Here is a 25,943-nt window from a genome sequence, read left to right as displayed (position 1 = left end):
GTTTTGGGTTCTGGGTTTTGTGTTTTGGATCTGTATTTTTTTTGAAAAAAAGCATAAAAACAGCTAAAATCACAGAATTTGTGGGTTTTTCTGCTCCTATGCTATTATTAACCTCAATAACCTTAATTTCCACTCATTTCCAGTCTATTCTGAACACCTCACACCTCACAATAGTGTTTTTATGTCCAAAAGGTTGCACCGAGGTAGCTGGATGACTATGCTAAGAGATACGAGTGGGCGGCACAAACACGTGGTCCATCTAGGAGTGGCACTGCAGTGGCAGACAGGATGGCAGTTTGAAAAATTAGGCCCCAAACTATACATAATGCAAAGAAAAAAAAGAGGTGCAAGATGGAATTGTCCTTGGGCCCTCCCACCCACCCTTATGTTGTATAAACAGGACATGCACACTTTAACAAACCAAACATTTCAGCGCCAGGGTCTGCCACACGACTGTGGCTGAAATGATTGGTTCATTTGGGCCCCACAAAACAAGCTGGCAATTAATCTGTCCCTGCACAAACTGGCTCTACGGAGGCAAGATGTCATCCTCATCCTCCTCATCCACCGATTCCTCACCCTCTTCAGTGTTGTGTACATCCTCATCCTCACAAAGTATTAATTCGTCCCCGCTGGAATCCACAACCACAGGTCCCTCTGTATGTTCTGGAGGCTAGTCTCCCTGGAAGAGTTGATAATTCATTTTATGAACATCATCTTCTCCACATTTTGTGGAAGCAACCTCCTAAGCCTTTCGCTGACAAGGTTGCACTAAACACTCTTTCGGAGTACACACTGGAGGGGGGGCAACTCAGGTAAAATAGAGCCAGTTTGTACAGGGACCTCCAAATTGCTTCTTTTTCCTGCCAGTACAGGTACGGACTGTCTGACATGCCTACTTGGATGCTGTCACCGATGTAATCCTTTAACAGACAGATGCACGCTTGTCGCTGCTGCTTTGAGAATGCAAGTGCGGCTACAGCCCACACAATTCACAAAGACAGAAAAAAAGAAGAATATTTTTATTGTTTGTGGAGCGCACTTTGAGGGTTACACCACCCTTTAACAGACAGATGCACGCTTGTCGCTGCTGCTTTGAGGATGCAGGTGGAATCTAGACGGGATTTGGAACCGGGGACACACTACCTCTACCAATTGTCTAAATCCCACTGCACTAATGGCGGATACCGGACGCACGTCTAACACCAACATAGCAGTCCAGGCCTCAGTTATACGTTTTGCTTCAGGATGACTGCTGTTGTACTTCATCCTCATCGCTAGGGACTGTTGGAGGGTCAATTGTTTAGTAAAAGTAGTGATGTTCCTACTTCCTCTCTGGGATGATGAACAACTCCCAGCAGCAGCAACAGCACTAGGAGGAAGTGGTTCTTGATCTTTCCCTATTTTATTTTTATCAGAGAAAGTTTGGTCCTCCATTTATGTTATATTGATATATACGTGCGGCTAAAGTGCACACAAACACAGAAAATATTTTTTTATTTTTGCTGGAGAGTAGTGCACACAATTCACAAACACAGAAAATAATTTTTTTTTTGGTTTGGACTGGAGTGTACTTTGGGGGTTACAGCACCCTTTAATGGTCAAGCCAGCCGGCCCTTTACTTATGACACAGGCGCACGCTTGGCACTACTTTGTTGATGCACGTGCGGCTACTGTGCACACAATTCACAAACACAGAAAATATTTTGTTAGTTGGTTTGGAGTGTACTTTGGGGGTTACAGCACCCTTTAACGGTCAAGCCAGCCGGCCCTTTACTTATGACACAAGCGCACGCTTGGCACTACTTTGTTGATGCACGTGCAGCTACTGCGCACACAATTGACAAACACAGAAAATATTATTTTTTTGGTTTGGAGTGTACTTTGGGGGTTACAGCACCCTTTAATGGTCAAGCCAGCCGGCCCTTTACTTATGACACAGGCGCACGCTTGGCACTACTTTGTTGATGCACATGCGGATACTGCGCACACAATTCACAAACACAGAAAATAATTTTTTTTTTGGTTTGGACTGGAGTGTACTTTGGGGGTTACAGCACCCTTTAATGGTCAAGCCAGCCGGCCCTTTACTTATGACACAGGCGCACGCTTGGCACTACTTTGTTGATGCACGTGCGGCTACTGTGCACACAATTCACAAACACAGAAAATATTTTGTTATTTGGTTTGGAGTGTACTTTGGGGGTTACAGCACCCTTTAACGGTCAAGCCAGCCGGCCCTTTACTTATGACACAGGCGCACGCTTGGCACTACTTTGTTGATGCACGTGCGGCTACTGCGCACACAATTCACAAACACACAAAAAATATTATTTTTTTAGCACTTGGGGGGAGCACCCCTGATGGACAGAGCACCCCCTGGACAACACTACAGCACCAATTTAGGACTGGGACACTGCACAGGACTTTGGAGTGGACACAGCCCCTATGGAGAACTGACTGCACAACACAGTCCAGCCAGCCCCTATGGACTTTGAAGTAGTGGACACAGCCCCTATTAACAACAGCAGCACAGCACAACACAGCCAGCCCCTATGGACTTTGAAGTAGTGGACAACAGCAGCACAGCGCAGCACAGCACAGCACAACACTACTCTGCACTACACTACACTACACTACACAGCCCAGCCAGCCCTAACTCCCACCCTCCCTCTTCACTGTCCACAGCCGAGTGAGAAAATGGCGCCGACGCGGGTACCTTATATAGGTTCCAAAACCCGCGAGACTCGGAAGGCGGGATGATGACGTTTTGCCTCGATTTCAGATCCGAGTCAGGCGGGAAAAGTCGAGCCTGACTCGGATCTGCCTCGGATCGGGGGGGCTTCGGGGGGGTTCGGATTTCAGAAATCCGAACCCGCTCACCCCTAATGTAAGTACTACTAACCATGTCAAGTCTACCACCATTATTATTATTTCAGGTCTCCTAATATTTTTTAAAAGACCTTTCAAATAACACTGTGTGTTCATGCCTGAGAATACCTCCATTACTTTACATAGCAAAGCAGTGACTTTGTTTAATCTAATAACTTATAATTGAAGTTTAGGACTTTACAATACCTCAGATGTGTCACTTTTAAGTCAAATGAAGCACAATGAATGCATGAGGAGAGAAGGAGGGAGGGGATCAAAGAGGAGAGGGGAGAGGAAAGTGCCGATCAGAGAGGGGAGGTGACAGAAGCCAATAAGAAAGGAGTGGACAGGGACAAAGAGCTGATCACAGGGTAGAGAGGGGAGGGAATTAAAGAGGTGAGAAGTGAATGTAATCAATCTGACAGGAACGGGGAGGTGACAAAGATGATCACAAAGGAGGGTGGGCCGGAGGGGAGACAATCTGGGCAGCTTGAGGGAGCATGAAATGTAGAAACGGATCTCAAATCCATAACTTATTTAGGATATAGAGCAAACACACCAAGATAAACCTAACAGGCGGCCATCATACTGTGCAGTGCCCCATGAATTCCAGTACCCTGGATGGCGCCCTCTGTCCATTTTGGCGCCTGGAGCTCATGCTGCACTGGAACCACCATTGCTACACCCCTGTTGGTAACTACCCAACAAAAAAGTATTAATTATAACATATACTAATTGTTTACTGCTCCCAGATATCAAAACAAGACTTTCACTGGGAATAATCAATTACATTGTGTTGTGCTTACAGAATTACTGTATGCTGCAAAATTTCAATATTTGTCTTCTAAATAAATTTGTCTTAGAAAACAATGGACTAATATATGAGAACCAGCCAGCAATAGGTTACTGTAGTGCAGTGGTTCTCAAACTCAGTCCTCAGAACCCCACACAGGTCATATTTCCAGGTCTCCTGGCAGGTGCACAGGTGTAGTCATTACTCACTGACACGTTTTAAAAGATCCACAGGTAGAGCTCATTATTTCACTTGTGATTCTGTGAGGAGACCTGGAAAACATGCACTGTTTGGGGTCCTGAGGACCAAGTTTGAGAACCTGTGTTGTAGTAGATGCCGAACTCAGTCCACAAGGCACCCTTACAGTCCAGGTTTTAGGGATCTCCATGATTGAGGTAATAACAAGGCACCTGTACTCAAGCATGTATATGCTTAAAACCTGGACCATTAGGATGTGTTGAGGACTGAGTTTGGGAACCACTGGGTAATTGAATAAGCACCAGTGTTACAGTCCAGAGAGCAGACATTGGTCATAATATTGTGCTAAATGTTTGTCTACCTAGAGACATAAAAGTTGGTTGAATTAATTCTACCATTTGATCCAGCTGATAATTAAGTAAAATAAACAGCAACATTGGTGTGTTTAGTACTGCCACTTTTGCAAACTTCTAAAATTTGGGCACCTACATTGAGTCACTGGCAGTAAGGCTGGGTACACACTAGGGGTGAACGGGTTCGGATTTCAGAAATCCGAACTCCCCCGAGCCCCCCCGATCCGAGGCAGATCCGAGTCAGGCTCGACTTTACCCGCCTGACTCGGATTCTGAAATCGAGGCAAAACGTCATCAGATTGTCTCCCCTCCGGCCCACCCTCCTTTGTGATCATCTTTGTCACCTCCCCGTTCCTGTCAGATTGATTACATTCACTTCTCACCTCTTTAATTCCCTCCCCTCTCTACCCTGTGATCAGCTCTTTGTCCCTGTCCACTCCTTTCTTATTGGCTTCTGTCACCTCCCCTCTCTGATCGGCACTTTCCTCTCCCCTCTCCTCTTTGATCCCCTCCCTCCTTCTCTCCTCATGCATTCATTGTGCTTCATTTGACTTAAAAGTGACACATCTGAGGTATTGTAAAGTCCTAAACTTCAATTATAAGTTATTAGATTAAACAAAGTCACTGCTTTGCTATGTAAAGTAATGGAGGTATTCTCAGGCATGAACACACAGTGTTATTTGAAAGGTCTTTTAAAAAATATTAGGAGACCTGAAATAATAATAATGGTGGTAGACTTGACATGGTTAGTAGTACTTACATTAGGGGTGAGCGGGTTCGGATTTCTGAAATCCGAACCCCCCCGAGCCCCCCCGATCCGAGGCAGATCCGAGTCAGGCTCGACTTTTCCCGCCTGACTCGGATCTGAAATCGAGGCAAAACGTCATCATCCCGCCTTCCGAGTCTCGCGGGTTTTGGAACCTATATAAGGTACCCGCGTCGGCGCCATTTTCTCACTCGGCTGTGGACAGTGAAGAGGGAGGGTGGGAGTTAGGGCTGGCTGGGCTGTGTAGTGTAGTGCAGAGTAGTGTTGTGCTGTGCTGTGCTGCTGTTGTCCATAGGGGCTGTGTCCACTACTTCAAAGTCCATAGGGGCTGGCTGTGTTGTGCTGTGCTGCTGTTGTTAATAGGGGCTGTGTCCACTACTTCAAATTCCATAGGGGCTGGCTGGACTGTGTTGTGCAGTCAGTTCTCCATAGGGGCTGTGTCCACTCCAAAGTCCTGTGCAGTGTCCCAGTCCTAAAGTAGTGTTGTCCAGGGGGTGCTCTGTTCGTCAGAGGTGTGCCCCCCAAGTGCTAAAAAAATAATATTTTTTGTGTGTTTGTGAATTGTGTGCGCAGTAGCCGCACGTGCATCAACAAAGTAGTGCCAAGCGTGCGCCTGTGTCATAAGTAAAGGGCCGGCTGGCTTGACCGTTAAAGGGTGCTGTAACCCCCAAAGCACTCTCCAAACCAACTAACAAAATATTTTCTGCGTTTGTGAATTGTGTGTGTAGTAGCCGCACGTGCATCAACAAAGTAGTGCCAAGCGTGCGCCTGTGTCATAAGTAAAGAGCTGCCTGGCTTGACCGTTAAAGGGTGCTGTAACCCCCAAAGTACACTCCAGTCCAAACCAAATAAAAAAATTATTTTCTGTGTTTGTGAATTGTGTGCGCAGTAGCCGCATGTGCATCAACAAAGTAGTGCCAAGCATGCGCCTGTGTCATAAGTAAAGGGCCAGCTGGCTTGACCGTTAAAGGGTGCTGTAACCCCCAAAGTACACTCCAAACCAAATAAAACTTTTTTTTCTGTGTTTGTGAATTGTGTGCGCAGTAGCCGCACGTGCATCAACAAAGTAGTGCCAAGCGTGCGCCTGTGTCATAAGTAAAGGGCCGGCTGGCTTGACCATTAAAGGGTGCTGTAACCCCCAAAGTACACTCCAAACCAAATAACAAAATATTTTCTGTGTTTGTGAATTGTGTGCGCAGTAGCCGCACGTGCATCAACAAAGTAGTGCCAAGCGTGCGCCTGTGTCATAAGTAAAGGGCCGGCTGGCTTGACTGTTAAAGGGTGCTGTAACCCCCAAAGTACACTCCAGTCCAAACCAAATAAAAAAATATTTTCTGTGTTTGTGAATTGTGTGCGCAGTAGCCGCACGTGCATCAACAAAGTAGTGCCAAGCATGCGCCTGTGTCATAAGTAAAGGGCCGGCTGGCTTGACCGTTAAAGGGTGCTGTAACCCCCAAAGTACACTCCAAACCAAAGTAAACATTTTTTTCTGTGTTTGTGAATTGTGTGCGCAGTAGCTGCACGTGCATCAACAAAGTAGTGCCAAGTGTGCGCCTGTGTCATAAGTAAAGGGCCGGCTGGCTTGACCGTTAAAGGGTGCTGTAACCCCCAAAGTACACTCCAAACCAAATAAAACTTTATTTTCTGTGTTTGTGAATTGTGTGCACTGTGGCTGCACGTGCATCAACAAAGGAGCAGCGCCAACCGTGCACCTGTGTCCCATAAGTAAAGAGCCGGCTGGCTCATTTCTTAAAGGGTGGTGTAACCCACAAAGTGCACTACTCTCCAGCAAAAATAAAAAATATTTTCTGTGTTTGTGTGCGCTTTAGCCGCACGTATATATCAATATAACATAAATGGAGGACCAAACTTTCTCTGATAAAAATAAAATAGGGAAAGATCAAGAACCACTTCCTCCTAGTGCTGTTGCTGCTGCTGGGAGTTGTTCATCATCCCAGAGAGGAAGTAGGAACATCACTACTTTTACTAAACAATTGACCCTCCAACAGTCCCTAGCGATGAGGATGAAGTACGACAGCAGTCATCCTGAAGCAAAACGTATAACTGAGGCCTTGACTGCTATGTTGGTGTTAGACGTGGGTCCGGTATCCGCCATTAGTGCAGTGGGATTTAGACAATTGATGGAGGTAGTGTGTCCCCGGTTCTAAATCCCATCTAGATTCCACCTGCATCCTCAAAGCAGCAGCGACAAGCGTGCGTCTGTCTGTTAAAGGGTGGTGTAACCCTCAAAGTGCGCTCCACAAACAATAAAAAAATTCATATTTTTTTTTCTGTCTTTGTGAAATGTGTGGGCTGTAGCCACACTTGCATCCTCAAAGCAGCAGCGACAAGCGTGCATCTGTCTGTTAAAGGGTGGTGTAACCCTCAAAGTGCGCTCCACAAACAATAAAAATATTCTTCTTTTTTTTTCTGTCTGTGAATTGTGTGGGCTGTAGCCGCACTTGAATCCTCAAAGCAGCAGCGGCAAGCGTGCGTCTGTCTGTTAAAGGGTGGTGTAACCCTCAAAGTGCTCCAAAAAATAGAAAACTATTTTTTTTATGTGTTTGTGACTTGTGTGCGATGTAGCCGCATGTGCATCAACACAGTAGCAGCGCCAAGCGTGCGCCTGTGTCATAAGTCAAGGACCGGTTTGGACATCTGGTCCAGAGTGAAGGACGTGCCAACAATTTCTGACAAGTCTACTGTCACTGCTTATGATACTGTTCTCAAAGCAGCAGCGACAAGCGTGCGTCTGTCTGTTAAAGGGTGGTGTAACCCTCAAAGTGCGCTCCACAAACAATAAAAATATTCTTCTTTTTTTTTCTGTCTTTGTGAAATGTGTGGGCTGTAGCCGCACCTGCATCCTTAAAGCAGCAGCGACAAGCGTGCGTCTGTCTGTTAAAGGATTACATCGGTGACAACATCCAAGTAGGCATGTCAGACAGTCCGTACCTGTACTGGCAGGAAAAAGAAGCAATTTGGAGGTCCCTGTACAAACTGGCTCTATTTTACCTGAGTTGCCCCCCCTCCAGTGTGTACTCCGAAAGAGTGTTTAGTGCAGCCGGGAACCTTGTCCGCGAAAGGCTTAGGAGGTTGCTTCCACAAAATGTGGAGAAGATGATGTTCATAAAATGAATTATCAACTCTTCCAGGGAGACCAGCCTCCCGAACGTACAGAGGGACCTGTGGTTGTGGATTCCAGCGGGGACGAATTAATACTCTGTGAGGATGAGGATGTACACAACACTGAAGAGGGTGAGGAATCGGTGGATGAGGAGGATGAGGATGACATCTTGCCTCCGTAGAGCCAGTTTGTGCAGGGACACATTAATTGCCAGCTTGTTTTGTGGGGGCCCAAATGAACCAATCATTTCAGCCACAGTCATGTGGCAGACCCTGGCGCTGAAATGATTGGTTTGTTAAAGTGTGCATGTCCTATTTATACAACATAAGGGTGGGTGGGTGGGCCCAAGGACAATTCCATCTTGCACCTCTTTTTTTTCTTTGCAGTATGTACTGTTTGGGGCCTAGTTTTTCAAACTGCCATCCTGTCTGCCACTGCAGTGTCACTCCTAGATGGGCCACGTGTTTGTGCCGCCCACTCGTGTCGCTTAGCATAGTCATCCAGCTACCTCGGTGCTACCTTTTGGACATAAAAACACTATTGTGAGGTGTGAGGTGTTCAGAATAGACTGGAAATGAGTGGAAATTAAGGTTATTGAGGTTAATAATAGCATAGGAGCAGAAAAACCCACACATTCTGTGATTTTAGCTGTTTTTATGCTTTATTAAAAAAAATACAGATCCAAAACACAAAACCCAGAACCCAAAACACGGAAGGGTGGTTTTGGCAAAACCAATCCAGATCCAAAACACGAAGAAAGATCCAGATCCAAAACCAAAACACAAAACACGAAAAGTGGCCGGTGCACACCCATAGTACACACGTAAAGATTTTCTGTCCAACCATCCAACTACTTGATTGGTTGGACTGAAAATCTGGTAACGTATGAGAGTAAATGATGATCAGCAATTTGCTCCTAAATGCCAGAAAACAGATGAAAATGGTCGTCAGACAAGTTTATTAAATGTTTGATCTAAACAATTTGTTCAAACAACAGTTTTTGTCCTTTTTCTGGCATTTGGTAGCAAATTGCTGATTATCATTTGCTTTCATACCTTACCAGATTTTCATTCCAACCAATCAACTAGTTGGATGGTTGGACAGAAAATCTATACATATGTATGCACCTTTACACATTTTCAATGCAGAATTGAAGCAGAAGAAGAAGTAATCAGCCAAACAAAGTCATCTCTAGATGACACAACACAGCATAAGATCATACATTTAGAGAACAGTCCTATTCTAAATATTGTTTCTTGAAATGAATATATACATTAAGGGGGAGATGCACTAAGCCTTGGAGTGTGATAAAGTGGTGAGATATAAAGTACCAACCAATCAGCTCCTAACTGTCACTTTACATGCTGTGTTTGAAAAATGACAGGAGCTGATTGGTTAGTACTTTATCTCTCTCCACTTTATTGCTCTACAAGGCTTTAGTACATCTCCCCATAAAAATGATCTAATAAATATTATTTACCAAAATTGCTTTCTTTAGGGCAGTCTAATGGTAAAATACAGCAATTCCCCCTCCATTCCATCAAGAACTCTATGGGCCATATTCAATTTGGAGCGAAAAGTCAGTTGCCGGACTTTTTGCCATCATCGGAGGTTTTGCCGTTTAAAACTTAATGCACCCGTCCCCACGTTTCCCCGTATTCAATTCCAAATTGGCGAAAACGGGACCCGGCAGAAACAAAATTGGCGAAAAATCCTGTAGTTTTTGGGGAAATCAGCCTGACACCCCCCTAAAAATGCTCTGACATGGGGGTTCACTATAGGTACCCCCGAATAGCCCTGCAAAAGGTATTTGGGGTCTTTGAATGGTCTCAATAGGAGATATTTAGCGTCTTTGGGAGAGAGGTGAAGAATAGCATTTAGCAACTTTTTTTGGCCAAAAAAAGCAGTCCCATCAAATTTGGGGTACATGAAAATGGGTGCAAGCATATGTAAAAATCGCTAAAGTCAAGCTTTAAAGTGCACCAATAAACGCATCTTCAGCGAGCACCCGCAATAAAAAAAACCTCCCCCATACTTGCAGACCCCCCAAAGGCTATTTCACTAGTTTTTGAAGTTGTACCCCCACTTTGAAATTTTTCACCCACTCTTTCAAAGTATTTTTTTGGGGTGTCCTTTGTGGGTTTTTTTTAGCATTTTTTGATGCAGTTAGTGTTAAGGGGGGTGTACAAAGGGTGCAGAGTGATTTCCGCACCTCTGCACCCCAAAAACCCAATTCTGCAATTTTTTTCCACCGAGTATTCATAGGCGAAACTTTTTCGCTTATTACATTGCATTGCGTTATCGCACCGTCTGAAATTGAATACAGGGATAAGTGAAAACGGCGAAAATTACATAATCGGCAAAAACGTTTAGCCGAAAACGGCTTTTCGCTCCAAATTGAAAATATCTCAAAGGTCAGCTATGTTTACGGAGCTGTGAACATATATGGAATTTAATACAGTGTATAACAGTAACATGGAAAATGATCTCCTACTGCCTCTCATAGAAAACAAAGGCTATATCTTGTGCACGTAGCTAAGTGATGGCATTATTCTACATTTTTATTTTCTTGAAATACCAACATTTTCCACAGTTAGAGGATAATCACGGTACAATATGCTTGTATAGGTAAATGATACCAGGAAACAGCTACCGTGCATCACACAGAGAAGAGGGTAGAATGGGAAAAAGCTCATTATTAAGGATATTTATGTAGCTTAAATTACTGCATGCGCAGACTGTAGCTTCAAAGAGCACAAACCTTTATACATCATTATGTGCTTTTGTTAGTAACAATGTTACTCTAGTCACACAGTATTCTGCGTATTTATTTGAAACTTTCATGAATAAAACATAACAAATCTTGTCATTAAAAAGGCAGAAATGCCCACATACAGGGCCTGATTCTGAGTGCAATGCAGTCGCATCCACATCTGTATGTTTTTTTGGTTGCATATCTGAAACTTTATGCAAATACCGATACAAAGCCCTCCCTGGTGTACAACTGTGCATCCGAATATGCAAAGACTGAGACACCCACTGTTAGCATCTGTACTGAAGACCTTGACACACTGGCATAACTACTGTAGGTGCAGGGGGTGCGGCTGCTATGGGGCCTCACCCTGCACCTAAGGTGCAAGTCCAGCCGTGGGCACATCCTCCAGCAGTGTGCTCCACCCCCGACTCTCCTCATTGACTGATACTGGGAGGAGGCATGGCCGCCTCCTCCCTGTATCAATCAGTGAGGAGAGATGGAGCCTATCAGAAGAGGAGGTGTGACTGCCCTGCGCAGCACACGCTGAAGGAGGATGCGACCACCAGAGGTAAGTTGAGGAGAGGGGGGGCGGGGGCCAGGGACCATGGGGGGCCCATGAAAATTTTGCTATGCGGGTCCCCCTAGGTCTAGTTAAGCCCATGCCTTGACATACTGCTTTGTGCATCTTTAGACAGGTGCAGAGTATGGCATCTAATGTTAGCAACTAAGCGTCTATTATTGCAGACACTTCAATGACTCCCATAACACACCCTCTGTGCATCTGAATAGCCAGCTCCCAGTCACCGCCCAGGAATGCCCAATACATCTTCAATACAATTCTGCATGCATGCATATGAAATTGCAACAGCAACCCTGTATGAACACAATTGGGACATACTGTATGCGCTGTACAAAAATATTGCACAACTACTGTGTGTCCGACATCGACACAGAGTGTAACTCAGAAACAGACCTACAATGTTTTTTATTATGTGCAAATTCACCTATGTTCTGCAACTAGGTGGGGCAGGGGCAGCAGTGACCAATCCTGGGAGTTGCCGTTTCTTGCGGGGGTCGGGAGTGCCACCTAATTTTTAAAAATTCAGCTTGTTCTAGCTCTCTTTATATCTATAGCAGGGGAACATCTGGGCTGATTTTATTACTTGTGTCACTTTTCTGTGATTGCTTTTATTACAAATGTACGTATTTATGACCACGCAGATGCTAAAAGACCATCTCATTCCTAGTATATAGGATAACTTGTGATTACCAAAGCTTCCTGTGTACTAGTAAAGAACAATTGGTTTTCAGAGAGAAAGAGGCTCTGCAGCCTCTCAATAGTGAGAGTTATCCAATAAGTTTGGCTAACTTGAATTATTGTTGGAAAGCCCCAATCTGTTCAGTCATACCCATCACACTATAACATTCTGGACATTTATGCAAAAACTAGAATCATGACCTCACAAAATGGCATATGCAATGTGAGGGTGAATTGATCTTTATTATTTTTTTTTACTTTGGTAGCAAAATCACTCCAATTTAGTCCCAAAAAGCAAGTATTACTGACCCTGGTTCATGTTTTACATATCTCCTCAGTATAGGCCCCCAAACATCAGCAATCGATTGTGGCAATTCTGCATTTTGCAGATGATTGTGTATAAAAATCTGCAATGTATGGAGTTCACAGGTCGCAGATTGCAACCAAAAAGTGATTGGAATTGTCAAATCAGATTGTCCAACATAACAGAAAAGAAATATGCCCGCGCTCGGTTTTACCCATATCATACATGGTACCAGCAGCATGGCAATATTAATACCATATATGTATACAAAACAGAAAAACTTTTGCTATCGGCGCTAACAATAATATACTGCAAATTTATGTGTGTGCAGCAAATAAAACAAAGAGGATTTTGTCATGATTTGATCAAAGCATTTAAGCCTGCAGCCCAGCATCAAGGGACCCCATTTTTCTGCAGGTCCCTAACACTAGCATATGTGCCTAGCACATCATTACATTGCAGTTAAATGTACTCACCTCCTAGATACAGAGGGACACATCTATACAGGGCTGGCTGTTAGCCACACCCAACTAGGCCTTTTATAGCCTTAATTGAAAGCTGCCATAATAGCACAAGGCAAAATTTTGAAACAAAACAGAAAAGAAATATGCCTGCGCTCGGTTTTACCCATATCATACATGGTACCAGCAGCATGGCAATATTAATGCCATATATGTAAACAAAACAAAAAAACTTTTGCTATCGGCGCTAACAATAATATACTGCAAACTTATGTGCGTGCAGCAAATAAAACAAAGGGGATTTTGTCATGATTTGATCAAAGCATTTAAGCCTGCAGCCCAGCATCAAGGGAACCCATTTTTCTGCAGGTCCCTAACACTAGCATATGTGCCTAGCACATCATTACATTGCAGTTAAATGTACTCACCTCCTAGATACAGAAGGGCACATCTATACAGGGCTGGCTGTTAGCCACACCCAACTAGGCTTTTTATAGCCTTAATTGAAAGCTGCCATGATAGCACAAGGCAAAATTTTGAAACAAAACAGAAAAGAAATATGCCCGCGCTCGGTTTTACCCATATCATACATGGTACCAGCAGCATGGCAATATTAATGCCATATATGTATACAAAACAGAAAAACTTTTGCTATCGGCGCTAACAATAATATACTGCAAATTTATGTGTGTGCAGCAAATAAAACAAAGGGGATTTTGTCATGATTTGATCAAAGCATTTGATTGTCCAACATGTTGGATGTCACAGATTGATTGGGGCTGTAGATTGCTAGTGTATGGAGATGATCAGCAGATTTGCAGACCGTTACTAGTAAAATGATGGAGCTTTTCAAGATTGGCAGATCTGTATTAACTGAAATCGATCTGCAAATCACTGGAAAAGATCTTTAATGTACAGTATGGGCGCAGATTGCTAGATTGTAAAATCCTAAAACAGGGCAACAAATCTTCAAATTGTACAATTGTGATTTTCTGATTACTGATGTATAGGGGCCTTATCACAAGTGAATTGATCAGCATCCCCTGTGGTTCTTTCAAAAGGAGTAAAGCTACATACACACGGTACAATCCGCATAACCAACGATATTGCTGAACTTTCTAGAGTGCAGGACAAACGATATTGGGTGTACACACTGAAAGATATCTATAATAGATACCTTTCAGTGAAGTCATCCTGCCACATCTCTGAACATGCAAATCTTGATGAAATCGTCCATGTTGGCCTGCATGTACAGACGACCACAGATATCGTTATCGTCCATGCGGGAACGAGCATCGTTGGTCGTTCATTGGTCGTTTAATGCATAAAAATGAACGAAATTAACAATTTATAGTTATCATTCATATTGTTCATAGATATCGTACCGTGTGTATGCACCTTAAGCCAGTAATCAACATACCTGTGCACCAACTAGGATAAATGGAAAACATATACTGTTAGAGGTCCCTGTGAAACACTGTTATAGAGGCTTGATTCAAACTTTTTGTCATATATACAAATTTCATCTAAAACTAAAGCAGCCAATAAGTTGCTTTAAATATCAAACTAGAACCATGAAAACTGACTGCTAATTGGTTGCTTTGGTTTCAGCATACTGTATATATACATATTTGAGCATAGTTAGTGAATAAAACTTATTACTTCAGCTAAACAAATTGTTGCTAAGGATGGATTGATATCTAACTTTAAAAAATTAAATGTATCTGTAAAACAATGTACACATTTTATATTAATGTGCTATGCACTCATTTGCTATTTACTTCTGCTTACTGTAGCATAAAAATTCAGTTACAGAAGTAGTGGTAGAACAACTATAATAAAGGAAACTGATGTGCGTTCATTCTTCTACATTTAAACTTGCCATGTATTCTAACTCAGCCTCTGATTGCCTTTGTGACTACAATAAACTCTACAGTTGCACATTTGGACGAAGAAACAAGAACATGTCATTCTGGTAATTGTGTTACCTTCATCATTTTTCATTTCAACTTTCAGGAGTTTCAGTCCTACACAGGCAGTGAGCAGCCGATCTGTTCCATCTACACTGGTACATAAGCGACAAGCGATGTTTGCTGTTGTCATAGGCTCCCTTATTTCATGTAGTAAATCAAAAACACCCAGCTCACATGCTGTAAACATGGTCTGCAAGAGAAAGCAAATTGTAAAACTGTTGCATTTACGTTATGGATACTGAAAATCAAAAGACTGAAAAGTCAGCTTTTTATATTTTTGACCAGGGTAAAATCATACATACCAACTTTTTAAAACTCCTGTCCGGGATAAGCTCGGAGAGCAGACGCACCTGGACACTTCGAAGGATGGGGTCAGGCTCTTATGTCATTAGGCCCTTCCCCATCATGGTAATCTGCAATGAATCGTGGAACCACGAGGAGCCGTCGGGGTTGAATGACGCATTTCCGAGTAATTTAGGTTCACTCTCTCCATATGGAACCGCGATTACCGTCAATTATCTCCCCATCCTGCCTACTTTACTAGGATGTGGGTGGGGTGCAGGAGATCACGACTCTCTTCCAAGGGTGCGAGGGGCAAACTGCCTCCTGCAACTTCCAGGAGAGTAGGTAGCATGGGTAAAATGATAGTAAATAAATGTGCAATTTGAGTGTTATATATGACTGCCTATAAATCAAGAACGATAATGCATGTGCATCTTAATTGATAGTGGCAACATTTTGATCAGATAATGTTTATATATGTTAAAGAACAATAAAGAATAGTTATTATTATGTGCAAGCAATGTAAATTTATGAAAGGGGTCTACAATGATTGACACAACTTCAAAGCCATTTTTCTAACATCCCCACTACATCCAACTAACTGGCCTGTGCGGGAGATAAATATGATACATGCATTAAGATCATCAAATTAGAGGATGGTATCGATTGGTTTTAGGCAGATGGGGAGACAAACAATGCAACTATACTAAACAAGAAGGTACATGCAGCTGATGAAGGCATACTGATGGCAAAGACAAGACATGGTTCAATAGTGGGGGGCAGAAAATATCTCAATAATGTCTGTACAAAAACTTTATTTTCATGTAGACGCACAATAATTAACTCTCTGAATATAAGTATAACTATTCTTAAGTTATTATGATGCTTAAAGTATGTAATATATTAACAAATGAGAAACACAATATTCAAAGTACAATATTCATAAAACAATGATATGTGGACATATATAATATTTGTGAATGTATGGGGAGGTGAATTCAATGGACCCTCACATACATATACCAGAGTAGTGCACTAGGCACACAAACACTCTGAGTATAAAAATAAGATGCTAAAGATGATAAAGGAAAAATGCTGGAAGACTGTAATAATTATGAGATTTATGTAAGATGTATAATTGTGCAAGTAACTTTGTATATCATGAAAATGTACCAATTTTGATCAAATTACTTCCAGGCCTGGGACCTGGTCCATCCTACTGCGCATGTGTGGTCTGCTGACTGTGCATGTACGAAGGGCCATTATAGGAAACTTGTCACAAATGCAGTCCATAGATTACAGTGGCTAACACAACCTGAAGATGGCACTAGCAACCAGGGACAATTTTTTCGGAAAGCGTCATCATCTTTAGCTTGCTATATTTGCCATTTTAGCAGCCCCCATAAAAATCTATGGGGGATGCTTTTGCATTCAAAAATGGGATTGTAGCAAATATCTCTGATATCTGCTGCTAGGGCGGCGCGATACGTTCAGCCGGCCCCTAACAGCAGAGAATTACCGGGTTGGAGAGGTGCCGCCACCTTCTCCATTTGCTTGGCACCCTCTGAGATTTTGTTACTAGCGGGTGCCCAGCAGCTCCTTCCCTGATGCCGGAAGCTGGCGCTCACTCCTGAGCTCCGCCTTCCAGCTCCTGCAGTGGGTGTAGGGAGAAATGTCATGACGTCTCTCCCATAGTGCAGTGCTCAAGGAGTTGTCAGACGGTGGCGGGTGCAGGAGTGGGGTTTTATGAAAGTATAGTGTGTCTGTGTGTATGTCTGTAGGGGCACTACTACTGCGGGCATTGTGCAAGGGGCACTACTGCTGTGGCATTGTGTAAGGGGAACTAATACTGTGGGCATTATGTGTAAGGGGCACTACTACTGTGCGCATTGTATAAGGGGTACTACTACTGTGGGCATTATGTGTATAAAAGGCAGTACTGTGGGCATTATGTGTATAAAGGGCAGTACTGTGGGCATTATGTGTAGAAGGGACAGTACTATGGGCATTGTGTATAAGAGGCACTACTGTGTATCATACCATTGTAACCTCCCTTCTACCATTCTAAAGGGACACTAGGTTACTAACTCCCATGTAATACTCTTTTACCCACCCTTAACTCCTATTACTATTACAGTGCTTCCACCTAGGCTGTATTTCAGGGCTTTCCTAGGATTGCCCTATCTCTAAGCTTTCACTATAAATGACACTCAGGCCCTGATTCAGAGCCGGACGCTCTGACAGAGCGCTCGCTCTGAATCAGGGCGGTCCTTCTTGTTTTTCAGAGTGTCCTCCTGGTCGCTCGCATAGCTGTGGGTGACTACCCACAGCTATAGCGAGTGGCCAGGAAGATGGTTGCGATGGTCAAGACCATCGCGACCATCGGGCTTGCGACGAGACCCTTGTGGTAGGGTCTCGTTGCCGCAAGCCCCAGAGTGCTTTCGGCTCTAACAGAGCCGAAAGCACTCCCACTGACATCACTTGTGATGTCAGTGGGGCCGGCCCCAGACGGTAGGCGTTCCCATGGGAATGCCTCCGTCTGGGCAGCCACGCCCTGGCCCGCCCACCAAAGGGGGCGTGCTGTCACTCAACACTGACAGCACGCCCCCTTTGGTACGAGACCCGGAGCGACAGATTTCCCATCGCTATCCGGGTCTCGCGCATGCGCACGATGGAGCCAGCTCCGTCATGCGCATGCGCACTGGGCACCCATCGACCCGCTTGCGAGCGCATAGTGCTCACGAGCGGGTCTGAATCAGGCCCTCAGTTGGGTATTTTGTAAAGAACCTCTCATTTCCTTTATTAGTTTAACTAATATATCATGTTCCTTTAGTAAACAATCACTTGTACAATGTATTATAATAACATTCAGTATATTTCCTATTTCTCAGTTCACACTTTACAATAGCAGAACATATTATAACAGACTACATTAATTAATCAATTGCATCCAATAGAATTAAAATAACAGAAAGGGTTATAAAGATAAACACTCTTCTATTCAATAGCATGTAGTAGTAAGCAGAGCCGAATTTAGACTTCATAGGGCCCTAGGCAAGATACCGGTTCGGAGCCCCCCTCCCTCAATCAATAGCACTATATTTTTGTACAGGAACCTAAAGAAAAGGTCAGCCACGGCCTTGAAACATATCCCATGTATGTACAATACACTTGATTGTGTGTGTGTGTGTGTATATATATATATATATATATATATATTATATATATATACATATATATATACAGTCAGGTGCATAAATATTGGGACATTGACAGAATTTTCATATTTTGGCCTCTATTCACCACCACAGTGGCTTTGAAATGAAACAAACAAGATGTGCTTTAACTGCAGACTTTCAGATTTAATTTGAGGGTAATTACATCCAAATCAGGTGAACAGTGTAGGAATTACAACGGTTTATATATGTGCCTCCCACTTTTTAAGGGGCCAAAAGTAATGGGACTATCAACTCAAAAGCTATTTCATGGACAGGTGTGGGCTATTCCCTCATTATTTCATTATAAATTAAGCAGGTAAAAGGTCTGGAGTTGATTCTAGGTGTGACATTTGCATTTGGAATCAGTTGCTGTCGACTCTCAATATGAGATCCAAAGAGCTGTCACTATCAGTGAAGCAAGCCATCATTAGGCTGAAAAATCAATACAAACCCATCAGAGAGATAGCAAAAACATTAGGTGTGGCCAAATCAACTGTTTGGAACATTCTTAAAAAGAAAGAATGCATCGGAGAGCTCAGCAACACCAAAAGATCCGGAAAACAACTGTGGTGGATGACAGAAGAATTATTTCCCTGGTGAAGAAAAACCCCTTCACAACAGTTGGCCAAATCAAGAACACTCTCCAGGAGGTAGGTGTATATGTGTCAAAGTCAACAATCAAGAGAAGACTTCACAAGAGTGAATATAGAGGGTTCACCACAAGATGTAAACCATTGGTGAGCCTCAAAAACAGGAAGACCAGATTAGAGTTTGCCAAACAACATCTAAAAAAGCCATTACAGTTCTGGAACAACATCTTATGGACAGATGAGACAAAGATCAACTTGTACCAGAGTGATGGGAAGAGAAGAGTATGGAGAAGGAAAGGAACTGCTCATGATCCTAAACATACCACCTCATCAGTGAAGCATGGTGGTGGTAGTGTCATGGCGTGGGCATGTATGGCTGCCAATGGAACTGGTTCCCTTGTATTTATTGATGATGTGACTGCTGACAAAAGCAGCAGAATGAATTCTGAAGTGTTTCAGGCAATATTATATGCTCATATTCAGTCAAATGCTTCAGAACTCATTGGACGGCGCTTCACATTGCAGATGGACAATGACCCAAAGCATACTGCAAAAGCAACCAAAGATTTTTTTAAGGCTAAAAAGTGGAATGTTATGCAATGGCCAAGTCAATCCCCTGACCTGAATCCGATTGAGCATGCATTTCACTTGATGAAGACAAAACTGAAGGGAAAATGCCCCAAGAACAAGCAGGAACTGAAGACATTTGCAGTAGAGGCCTGGCAGAGCATCACCAGGGATGAAACCCAGCATCTGGTGATGTCTATGCATTCCAGACTTCAGGCTATAATTGCCTGCAAAGGATTTGCAACAAAGTATTAAAAAGTGAAAGTTAGATTTAGGATTGTTTAGTTTGTCCCATTACTTTTGGCCCCTTAAAAAGTGGGAGGCACATATAGAAACCGTTGTAATTCCTACACTGTTCACCTGATTTGGATGTAATTACCCTCAAATTAAATCTGAAAGTCTGCAGTTAAAGCACATCTTGTTTGTTTCATTTCAAAGCCATTGTGGTGGTGACTAGAGGCCAAAATCTGAAAATTCTGTCAATGTCCCAATATTTATGCACCTGACTGTATATTACTCCCATTGAACAGCAGATTGCCACTATATTGGCCAGTGCCATAGGCTTAAGGGCCCCATACATCCTGCAAGCCGGCATCGCAGGGTCGGTGAAATCTAACATTGATGGCTGCCGGTCGGCATTTCCAACCGGCGGATCAGCGTTTCCGATTCCATCGCAACGAACCGTCGCAGATGTATGGGGACCTTTACTTGTAATTGTGGTAATAGAGGCACACATCTTTCATTTTTGACTAAGTGCTTTCCAGACAAGGGAGTAGTGTTATTTTTGCCACACATAATTTAGAATATACATGGAGGCTGCAATAAGGCAGCATAATAGAACAATGTTGATTTATTAATTTTTTTTACTGAAAAGTTCAATAGTACTAAGCCCCATTAAATATTATTTTAATGATACATTTCACTTTTAAATACAGTATCTAGTGATACATAACCAGAAGCTTTTTATACTTGCAAACTGGGAGCCTATTCTGATCATTCCACTGGATGATTTGGATGAAAACTTCACAGAGTGGTAACATTGGATCCCAGAAGATATAGTAGGGGGTTGAGGTCCCGATCGAACCTCTAGTTGGTGTACACTGGGCAGAACTTTGATCTGGGTAGGCTGTTCAGGGCCTTCCACTGGATACATTTGGATGAAAACTACACAGAAGGGTGGCAATTGGTCTGGGATGCCTAATGGAGTGGTTGGTGTCCCAGTTGGACCTCACAGCAGAGTGGGCTGGGCAGAATTTTGACCCTGGGAGTCTGTTCGAACCCGGCCACCCTGTTCTGAGCCTTTCACTTTATTGATTTGGATGAAAACTTCACAGTGGTAACATTGGATCCCAGAAAACATGCTAGGGGGTTGAGGTCCCAGTCAGACCTCCTGTTGATGTACGCTGGGCAGAACATTGACTGAAGAGCCTGTTCTGGTCCTGCCACTGGATGAATTTGGATGAAAATTGCACAGAGGGAAGGCCATTGGTCTGAAATGACCAATGGAGTGGTTGGGGTCCCAGTCGGACACCACGGCAGAGTGCACCAGGAAGAACTTTGATCCAGGGAGCCTGCTCTGGGCCTTCCATTGGATTTAGATGACATCACATAATAAAACTTAATTACTTAAAGATACACCCCCGCACCGATAGGGATAAAACCAATGCATGGTGGTCAAATTGGATCCTGGCTAGATTTTAGGGGGTTAGGTTCAGTCACTTCATTAGCATAAAGATGCAAACCTCACATTGGTGTATGCTGGGCAGAACTTTGACCTGGGGAGCCTGTTCTGGGCCTTCCACTGGATGGATTTGGATGAAAACTTCACAGAGTGGTGACAGTGTGTTATGAATCTAGGATAAGATTCACCTCTGAGTTAGCAATAGTGCCGAGAATTATATGAAGCGAGGGGGACAACGGAGAAAGGTAGTCCTTGTCAGGAGTGAGGCTGGTTAGCCCTGACTTAAGGCAATAGTGCTGAGGATGATGTTGTTATGACTATCGGGGTTCCCCCAAGGACGAAGTCCAGCAACAGCCTTGAGGGCTGGTGTAGCTTGACGAGATGCGGCCTTTGGGCCGAGTAACAGCATTGAGGGCTGGTTATACTAGCAAGTTATGGCTTTGGCTGAGTAGCAGCCTTGAGGGCTGCTGGTGCTTTGCTAGGTGCGGTCTTGGCCGAGTTGCAACCTTTCTTATGATATAGAAATAGAGAAATATATTTCATACCATCCTTCTCTCAAGATTGTTTATTTGTATACAGTAATGATGTTATTGGACTGGTGCAAATGTTCAACACTGAACACAATGTCAAAGAGTGACTCTTCCTTGACTCATTAAAAAAGTCTTAAAGTAGTGTTGTTACACAATGGCAAAGTTTGCTTCAGTCCCTGTTGGTCATTCTCCACTACAATGACAATAGATGAATTACATATGGTGATCTTAAAGTACTGTCCATGCTTCTTGATACACAATTACCCATTTGTTTGCAAATAGGACAGATGAGAAAGGGGCCTACACAAGATCGAAAAAAAAATAGCCAAGTAAGGCTGATTTAAAACCTGGATACAAAATGTTATCCAGGCAAGTTTGATTTATCCCTAACAGGCCCTTCTACTCCTCTTAACATCAAACTAGAAGCAGTTTGTAAAAGCTTTGCCAAAAGTTTAAGCATCTGTGTAAAAGTTCCCAGGACTGTTAGATGCCACATTGAAAGAATGCATTTTTGTTGCAACAGACATGAAAAACTTCTAACAGACAAAGAGGTATTTTAAAAAATAAGAAAACTGTTAATAGAGAGGCCTGCAATGCCTTTAAGGAAATTGTAAAGAAGTTCTTGGGGGATTTTCAAAAATTCCAATTACAAGCAATAGAAAAATGCCAGAAAAATGGAAAGCATTAGGTTGTCTAATGAACTTGACTACTTGGAATACTTTCCTGAAAACCTTGAAGCCATTAGTGATAACGATTGTAAAATCTGTACACCAAATACCTTAGGAATCAGCTAGAGAATTGCAGACATTTTTCAATGAATACAATTTTGCTGGCCTGTGTAATGGGTCCTATTATATAATAATGTTTGCACACAGAGCTGATGGAAGCTGGCCATAATAACTCCTGCACTGCATGTATGTAATGAAATGAATATATTTGCCCATATGCAGAGTTGTGAGCATGTCTGTACACTTGCCATGATAATTGCCATCATTATCAGTGCACTTGCACCAACCCTATACTGTACTTGGTACAAAAGGTCCATCTGCAAAGAGGTATATTCATGTCAACTTACATAGACTGGAATTTCAATGACACATCCTCTCTGTAATTAGCCTACAAGAAAACACCATGTTACAACCCAGTTACGTCCTTTCAGTTGTAACTTGGAGATGGGTTCAAATTGCCTATGACTGTGCATAACCCATACTAGCATACACTTGGTCCTGACTCCCAGAGCATGTGCAGAGCGAAAACATGCACAGTACATTCTGCCAACAGAACTGCATTCATGTATCCATCAGCTGCGGAATGACTATATATACTCAGCAATTAAATTAAAATATGTTCTATACCATCTATGTTACAGAAATAAAAATTGGACCTGTTCCTGTATACATGAGTACTATACATTTATAAACAAGTAATCAATTAGATTGTTAACATAAGGTAGGAACCTTCCTCTTAGACATTGAGGGGTCTATTTACTAAGCTTTGTTAGGAGATAAAGTGAACGGTGATAAGGTACCAGCCAAACAGCTCCTAACTGCCATTTTTCAAACACAGCCTGTGAGATGGCAGTTAGGAGCTAATTGGCTGGTACCTTATCACTGTTCACTTTATCTCCTAACACAGCTTAGTGAATAGACCCCTGGATGTTATAACTATGACTTCTGAAATGGGTTCTTCCTATTGTGGCAACCCCATGTGACACCTGATGATCCATATACTGATAGACTCTTCTAAGTGGCTATAATTACTTTTACATTTCACACCCTTACCTTAATAAAGCATAAGCAAACTGCATGTTGGACAGTCTGATGGTCTAATGGTTACTCCAACTCTGTAATTAATATTATGCACAATCTTTATATCCTCCATCCCTTTGATACAGTATAATCAGGCAGCCCGGCAGCAGGGCATACTAGCAACAGTGATTGTACTGTACAATATCTGTGCCTTCATACTATGTAACAAAATACACTAATATACTTATAGCTGCTAATATCAGTATACTGTGACATGATCCCAGAATGTATAAGATCCATAAAACATCTAGAGGGAGACATTCATTATCAAGCAGAGGATTATGGGGTCACTCTGACTAGGATTTAGTCAAGAGGCATTTTGTTCTAGAATAACATTAACAAAAATCAATAAAGCTGTTTGGTTCTACATCAGACTTGAATCAACTGTGACAGCTGTCATTAGATAATACCAGACAATACTTTTTCTGATTACATAGCTCCAATTTATTAATAGAATTTCCCATATCCTATTCCCTTGATATATAAGAAGATGAAGGGGGAATGAGTGAAAGAAATTTAAGGTTAAAGGATAAAAAATGCAACCACTTTTTTTTTTTTCTTACTTTAATATCTATCTATCTATCTATCTATCTATCTATCTATCTATCTATCTATCTATCTATCTATCTATCTATCTATCTATCTATCGTATGTGGCTCCCCTGCAATAATATCCTGTAGATCACTGTATCTCTCAATGAATTACGGAACATCAGGGTAGACTGAAATATTAAATTTATATAATTATATAACTGTTGAGGTTGAAATTCTTGCAATTGAATATAAAGATATTGAAGTACAAATAATGGTAATCATAGCAGTATGAATTTGTTTTGAGTAGCAAATATATACCTCCAAAAATTTTCAAGTGGCCGAATAGGATACCTTATAAAAGCAGATATTTATTTATAATTACAGGCATCATCATTCTTTCAAATATAACATTAAACGACCATAAACTAAAAGTTATTATACAAAGCAAAAAATACCAAAAAACTATATAACATGTAATAATAATACACATGCAGGAAATGTGTTTTTATACTTTTTAGATGCTAGCAGACACTTTTGGAAGGCATTGCTGGAGTATCTTGATATATATCACACTCAAAGGAATTAAAAAAACAAAGAGAAATGGGATAAAAATTCAAAAATCAGGCTGTTCTTTCTACAGAGTGACACTTGGGAGAGATGGTTTATGTATTTGTCCACATGCTAAAATAATTCTTAGAGGCACTTTGCAGCCTGACAGAGGCAGATTTAAATGTAATAAAAGCAAAATGCTTAAAAAAACATTGTATTGTCTTGAGGAACACTGGTACAATCCCAATCATGACCTGTACATGTAATTTGATTATAATGCAATTTGAATGCATCTTGGGCTTGACTTAGTAGCGTATGCATTTGCGATTACAGATGCAGATCAAGCGATTGTTTTCCATCACGCATGCATATAAGCCGCACTGTGCGTGCACAACAATCGCATTGCGATTACAGATGCACAGAGGAATCCATCGCAAAGTGAGTGACAGACTGTCAGCATTTGGGGGGTGGTGACGGGGGAGGGTGGTCTGAGAAACGCAGACGCGTCTGTCCATTTAAATGCTGTTTCATGGGCGTGCATGAATTAGCCACTGAGATTCCATACACAGCATGAGAGCTCTCTGCGTGTGATGAGACTAGCAGTGTCTGCAACTGGATAGTCCTGTCGTAAATGCTGCGTACTAGTGCAATGTGCGATGTTAGCACAGAAGAACGACATTGGATGGATATGAGAATGCAGCAGTGGGCGTCTTTATGTCTGCTGTGCTTTGGCAGGCATTAGCATATTTTAGCAACTGCGATCTGTAGGTGATAGCACTTGCAATCGCATTTGTATACGCTTCTGAATCAGGCCCCTGCTGTGCTAATCTTCATAAAATATTAATTGACACAGCCCACATAATAAGTATGTATTGTGATAATATGATCATGCAGCAGGTGAATTGTACTATGCAATAAGATGCTATTGTAAAATAGAAACATACATAAGAATTACAAAAAATAGGACATTCTTTGGAATGTATGGACAATTGGCCATAATCCACCATTCCATTCTTACCTTCGAGACTAAAAAGCCATCTTTATAATCAATGAGTAACTGTGGATAGTCAAGATCCTCCGTAGAGCTCATGTTGGTGTCCAGATAATATGCAATGGCTAAACTGGAGCTTTATAAGCTTCTTTCTAAGAAGATATGTGTATTTTTAGAGGGCTTAAAGGCTCAGCTAATTAGTATTATGTCACTTGATCTATGTTGAATTCTTATATAAAGTAAGATCTTAAAATTGCTTTTAGACATATCAGTACCGCTAAAAATACTATTGGTTGAACATTTGGTAATACTCATAATTTATTCATTTAGCTATATTC

At 42.2% G+C, this 25,943-nt stretch overlaps 1 protein-coding gene across 1 annotated transcript in view; it reads right to left on the bottom strand.

The window, feature by feature from the left end:
- LOC148539262 (acetylserotonin O-methyltransferase-like) overlaps positions 1–25,704 on the bottom strand; it is a 92,244-nt gene extending 66,540 nt beyond the window's left edge. Inside the window, exons 1-2 of the mRNA XM_088451527.1 lie at positions 25,633–25,704; positions 14,872–15,046 (exon numbers count right to left, since the gene is read on the bottom strand). Coding sequence (XP_088307653.1) covers positions 14,872–15,046; positions 25,633–25,704 — 247 coding nt within the window. The remainder of the gene's footprint in view (positions 1–14,871; positions 15,047–25,632) is intronic.
- Positions 25,705–25,943: the final 239 nt, after the last annotated feature.

Source organism: Taudactylus pleione, unplaced genomic scaffold (genome assembly GCF_031769625.1).
Source record: "Taudactylus pleione unplaced genomic scaffold, aTauple2 ptg000026l, whole genome shotgun sequence".
Lineage (NCBI taxonomy): Eukaryota > Metazoa > Chordata > Amphibia > Anura > Myobatrachidae > Taudactylus > Taudactylus pleione.
This window is presented reverse-complemented; position numbering and strand designations above follow the sequence as displayed.